Source organism: Lygodium microphyllum, chromosome 12 (assembly GCF_053477565.2).
Source record: "Lygodium microphyllum isolate KBCC chromosome 12, Lygodium_microphyllum_v1.1.10, whole genome shotgun sequence".
Lineage (NCBI taxonomy): Eukaryota > Viridiplantae > Streptophyta > Polypodiopsida > Schizaeales > Lygodiaceae > Lygodium > Lygodium microphyllum.
In genome coordinates, this window is record NC_141146.1 from 71701610 (window position 1) to 71707789 (window position 6180).

General features: G+C 35.9%; 1 protein-coding gene across 1 annotated transcript; it reads right to left on the reverse strand.

Annotated features, from left to right (window-relative positions):
* Positions 1-2262: 2262 nt before the first annotated feature.
* On the reverse strand, positions 2263-4007 carry LOC148027900 (putative xyloglucan 6-xylosyltransferase 3). Its single transcript, XM_087688964.1, has one exon. The coding sequence runs from the start codon at positions 3824-3826 to the stop codon at positions 2363-2365; it is 1464 nt and encodes a 487-aa protein (XP_087545090.1). The 5' UTR covers positions 3827-4007; the 3' UTR covers positions 2263-2362.
* Between the last annotated feature and the right edge of the window lie 2173 nt (positions 4008-6180).

The window sequence follows — 6180 nt, forward strand, 5'->3', positions numbered from 1 at the left end:
GATGAACATTATGCTAACACAATGCTGCGAAAGCACTAAGAAATCTTTAATATTACAGTTGACAATAAATACATAGTGTCACCTTGCAATGAATTAAAATGGTTATGCTGTCTTAAATTGAAATGTTGCTCCATCTAACCAAACCTAGTGCCTTTGCAAAACCTTAGTTGTCGAGACACAAGGCACTGATAATAAAGCATAAAACAATGTTGAATGAATAGTGTATCATGATGTTGTCATCTAAAATATAAAAGATAGATTTCTTCTTTACATTAGCCTATACCAATGCATGGATTGGACCTTGTTATGTAGCTTGAAGATATAATACTTTACAAAGTCAACAATAAACATGACCACATCATGCGAAAAATTCTTCAAGCATTCTTTGAATTGAGTACCTTGCCAATAACTTCAAAAGATATGGGGATGAACACTTTCAAATGTTATATAAACACTAGGATAAGATCTTTCACAATTGTCTTCTTGTAGACTTGTTTTATACGTTTTTGTATTTTACATTCTCCTATGTCTTTTATGACATAGTCAAAACTCTTCCACTTTACTAGTTCTTGATTTGTTGCATCAAGCTCACGAGGAAAAAATAAAGGATTGGACATTTCTTGCATAACTATAGCAAGGATGCAAACCTGTGCCTTGGGTGATAGTTTCTTTGGGCATATTGCTAACCTCCATAATTTGGATACTAAAGAAAAGGTGGCTTCATGGACAATGCACTTTTTGTTTGTACTAAGCCTATAGGCCATTCATGAGCAACCATATTTGTCACCTTGCAATGTTTCTATGTCCATCCTCATGGATCTTACCATAAGTTGCATTAAATCAATTCTTGTATGGTAAACACAATAGCAAGTGTTTCTCTCCTTACATTTTCTAATAGAAAAGGGCTTCAGGCTCTAGAAAGCATGAAACCCGACATCAATGCAGGGATGTTGCTCTTTGAAGCTCATGAAGAATTTTGTCTACATCATCAGAACACAATGAAAAAATTATTAAATAATTACTAACGGAAAAAGTAGAACAATATTAGTAGTAGTTTCAGCCATTACAATTAAAAGCTCATCAAACTCATTGAAAATCACACTAATAAATCTCAATAATTTGAACATATTCTTGATTCTCTTGTAGGGATCCACCTATAATAAACTATTTGCAGTGATTGTGTCTAAAAAATCTTTAAAAGAACCCTTTATCGTGGAAAATTCATTGAAGAAAATAAGGCAAAGGGTAAGTTATACTATGAAGGTAAAAACATTTCATGTAGACATACCTCGATAAGCTGCAAATAATTGCATGGATTAAATTTGTAGCTTTTTGACTTATTGGTATTGCTTGTAAACATCCTTCTTATTTAGAGACACCCTTGTATTGCTAACCCAAAATTGAATGATAGTGTGAATAACCTCTTCACTTAGGAGTCACTTAGACAATCCCTCCTACATTTGTGACCTCCTACATTCGTTTTGCCACCATTTTTATTATTGTAAGTGTGTTTTGAAATTCGTTTTGCCACCATTTTTATTATTGTAAGTGTGTTTAGCACCCTTTTTTTTTTTTGCCAAAAACACAACTAAATGGTATACCATAATAAAAATGCTCCTCCATAGACTCAAGCTTGAGTTTGAGCCTTACTCTTACCTCTAGAAGCTAAAATTAACTTTTGAATGTTCACACTTAAGTTTGAATGTCATGCCTTAATCTTACCTCCTTTTTGTGCCTATCACAAAACCAACATAATGATAAAATGTCATATAATGCTACCAAACTAGTGTTGATCTATCATGCAAGTAATAATTCTTTTGTTTGATATTTTAAATTATTAGTAAATTTGCCTATTGTGCAATCTCCTTTAACTTAGGAACCTTACATTCATTTGTTAGTTAGAAATCAAACAAGTCATGTAATTGGTTGTTGCATAAAAAGGTAGCCAAATTCTTTAGCTATGTTAACATTGATACCATAGTGCATTAACAACTTGCATATTTCTTTTGGATGCAACTCAAGGAATGCTAAATCATTTGCTATAAAACCACATATGCAAGTTTTCTATAGATAACATGGCTTATTCTTGTTAACTTGTAGTGCACGTAGGGGGAGTAAGATAAGAAATGTCGTATGAGCTATGTGTATCACATCAACATATGCAATGAACAAAGCATCATATAACAAGAGAAATGTGATATGATACTATTTGTAAAGCTAAAATCACAATAACATATGCTATCAATGAAACATCATGCAACAAGTTGTTTTGAATTGATGTGTTTGATACAATTATAAGAGATGTAGTAAGAGCCTATGCCCAATGTTTCTTGTGAAGATGGAATTCATTCTTTTTTCCATGCTAGACATTTATTTTCTTCAATTTCAAAGTATCTAAGCTCTCATGTTCAAACCCATAATGTCTCATCACTTGGTTGTCAGCAAAATTATAGGCTCTTTCCATTTGCTTTAAGCACTTCTCTATTGTAGTTTCTCCAAGTTTATTATGTTTACTACTACATGGTTTGCACCCAACAAAGTGTGTCACAAAGGGCCACCTTTCATCTCCAAATCCAGGGTGAAACTTTTTCATGTTCTCTTCAAACTTATCCACAAGAATAGCCCAATAACCATGCAAATAGTATGTGTTTTCTAGGAAGATTTTGTTTGCCCAATGGGAACTCGGACGGGTGATCAAGTAGATAAGGGCCGATTGGTCATCAGCCTCAAAATTTGGTCTTCCATAGAGCATTTTGGATAAAAGAGTTCCTGCCTCATCTCTTCTTCTTCCCATGGGTGCCCATGCATGCAAGAGGTCCAAGGACCATTGGCAATTTCTAATTAAGAAGCTACCTGTGTTGAGACCAATCCAATTCTTTTGCCCATATACCAATTCTTTCCACCCATGGAGCACAAGATTATGATCATTATACTTGTCCATTGGTAGCTCAAAGGTCATATCTGTAAATAGGGCATCACTATCAATCCACCAGAACCATTCCACTTCAGGGTGTGCAAGCATGAGGCTTTCCAAAAGAGGAAGCTTGGCCCAAAACCCACCCATGTCTTGATCTAAGGTGTTCATGTTGTAGTAAAGCTTGATACCATGGAGCCTGCAATAATCCATCTTATTCTTGAGAGATTTCATCAAGTGGTAATCACCGATGGGGTTGTCACAAGGGGTTGGTTGAGACCCAGTGACTAAGAGGATGTTAGGCTTGGCCTTGAAAGACGTACTAGGTGGTGGTATTGCTTGAGACTTGCCATAAGAAGAGCTACTAGGTGATGGTGTTTGTGTAGCCTTCCGATCATCAGGAGAAGAGCTGCTAGAAAGTGTTGTTTCGTTGGGTGTGGCTGGATGAGAAACAAGGTTGGCTTCATACTCTCTTGACGAGGAGTTCTCTTGGAGTGATGACGTTGAAGGCAATAACAAACTTACTTGATGTGCTTGTTTGCCTTGATTATCATCAAAGTCTTCATCTTGTTGATCTAATTCTTGTGTAGCACCTGCAGCTGCTTCTTCTCCTTCTTTCCCGACGATGGAGTTATCAGCGAGGATTCTTTTTGTTGCAGTCGTGGAAGGAGGAGGATCAATGGCGATGGCGTGATGATGGTGGTGATTATCCGATCCGTGACTTAAGTCTGAGATTAATCCGTTCTCAAAGCCGCTGGTGCCCCGCAGGACCAGAAGGGTAGTGAGGCCGCAAGCTAGTGTCAAGAGGAAGTTGTGGAACGTCTTCTTCAGCTGGCTTCTGGTGGGTCTCTTGATGGGCGACGGCCATGGGTAATACGCCTGCTGCTGATGCTGCTTCATCATATTGCACATATACACACTGAGAGAGAGAGAGAGAGACTTTGCTTTCACCGGTTGCTTATAGTCTGTCGCCTCTTCCCTTTCCAAACTAGTATGAATGAGAGCTTGTTTGTGAGCTTGTAGTGCCTCTCTCTCTCTCTCTCTCTCTCTCTCTCTCTCTCTCTCTCTCTCTCTCTCTCTCTCTCTCTCTCTATCTATATATAGACACACAGTTGCTTACACAATGTAGCCCCTTTCCATCCAAACTAGTGTGAATGAGAGCTTTTGTCTTTGAACATGGGCGTGACCTCATGTAGCCTCTCTCTCTCTCTCTCTCTCTCTCTCTCTCTCTCTCTCAAAATGTTGTCATTCAAAAGTACCCCCTTATAAAAGTGGTAACAATTCAAAAGTAACCCCCTTATAAAAGTGGTTACCTTCATGTACTTTTAAGGTGATTCCAATACTAAAGTGCCTCCAATGAACATAACTTCGAGGTGGAAGGATGTTGAGAGCACTAGTGCCTCCAGTGAGGATTATAATTGAAGTGGAAGGCTCTTGGTAGTGCCAGTGGGCTACCCACAAGAAGCTAAAAATATATGTCACATTAACAACTTCATGATGAAAGCCTTGCCGGCCTTAGAAATGTTTGTATCAACACACCTTCACATGATTGAATCAAGTTTCTCACAAGACTTTTCAATAATGATGTTGGGCATGCCTATTCAAGAAGCAAACCCATTAGGGACATTTTACATTGCTCTAGGCATGTTGATGGGCTTAACTCGATTGTTCACAACTACAGTAAGCGGAACACACATCAAGAAAATGAATAATAATTCCCTCAATCAACATAGCCTTTGGCTATTGGGTGGCATTTAATTTTACTTAGTATGTGCTTTACACTTGAGATATTACAAAAATCTCTAAAAACATGCTTCATTTCCAAACTCCATATGTTTAAAGCAAAATGTGAGTTTCATGTTTGATCGAGAAAAATCAAATAATTAACAAACCTTCCCCCACAAAATTCGCCACAAATCAACTTTTCTTGCAAGTTTTAGAAAGGTACTTTTTTTGCTTGAAACGTTGTAAAATGGACAATTTACATGATGAATGTTTCTTACACGCTTCAAGTCTCTTGCCATGTTTCTCAACTAGATTTGTGGCAAATTTGGATAGCATTTGACACAAGTCTATTGTCATGTTTCTCAACTAGACGTGGCGAATTTGGGTAGCATTTTAGTATAGGCTTGACTCGTCTTAAAAATCTTGCGTATTCTATTTTGGCCCAAGTTTATAGTTTGCTATGTCCATCACTATGCACATGGATTCTATACAATTATTTTACATAAGCTCTAATGAAGCCTTATTTTGTTTCATGACTTCCAAACACTTTTTAGACAAGGAAATCCTCAATAGTTGCTACATGCTATTTTAAAGTTTCACTTTATCCAAAGCACATAAATTTAGCTCACTTTGGCATGCATATCTGAACAAAAAGGGGTTTTGATATAGGTAACTTACATAAAGCAGACCAAGGATATAGTGTGTACAATGTTACTTAACATTTAATGGTTGCCTTTTGGTCATGTTTTGAAAACATTGATAACTATGAAGGGCAATACAACAATCAAGTCTTATTGCATTAATATTATAGTACTTAAATATATGGATTACCATTAAACATGCATTGTTTCAAGCTTCATAGATCTCCAAATGAATATTTAAGAAAGACGTGCAACATTCAAATCTAGAGAGTTCTAGTAAATGTTTACATGATGCAAGTGATGGAATGAGAAATCTTTATTCCAAATCCATGAAAGACATAACACCTATATTAAAAAAATTGTTTTGATCATTTTAAAACTAGAAAAATATTTTTATCATAAGAAACATTATGGAACCATGACTATCCACAACTTCTAAAGAGGAAATAGTGATTACTTGTAGTACAAAAGTTAGTTCTAATCAATTACTTATTGAAGTGGTAGCTTTTTTGGTAACATGATATATACTTGGCAAAGCACACATGTCAAAATGCAAAGTATAAGCCATCAAATACATTCCATATTTTAGATCAAGCTACACGAAATAATTCCATGAGCTCAACAATGTATAAGATTCAGCATTTTCAATAACACTCTAATAAGTAGTTTATATTGTTCTTAAATCTTCAAGCCCATGGTCAAAAGTGTGCCTTTACTTTAGACTAAAACATAAATCTATAATAAGATATGGTCCAGACAATAATAATATGAGGTTTCAAATACTTTATTTGTAGTATTGGTGGAAATATAGTAGTTTATTAGAAGTGACAGGATCTTCAATACTTTCTTTATAGTAAGATGGGATCATAGGTGAACTTTGGGAATATGTACTATACAAAT

Bases quoted from the DNA above. Each gene is read 5' to 3' on its own strand.
- LOC148027900 (XM_087688964.1), bottom strand. From the start codon at position 3,826: ATGTGCAATATGATGAAGCAGCATCAGCAGCAGGCGTATTACCCATGG.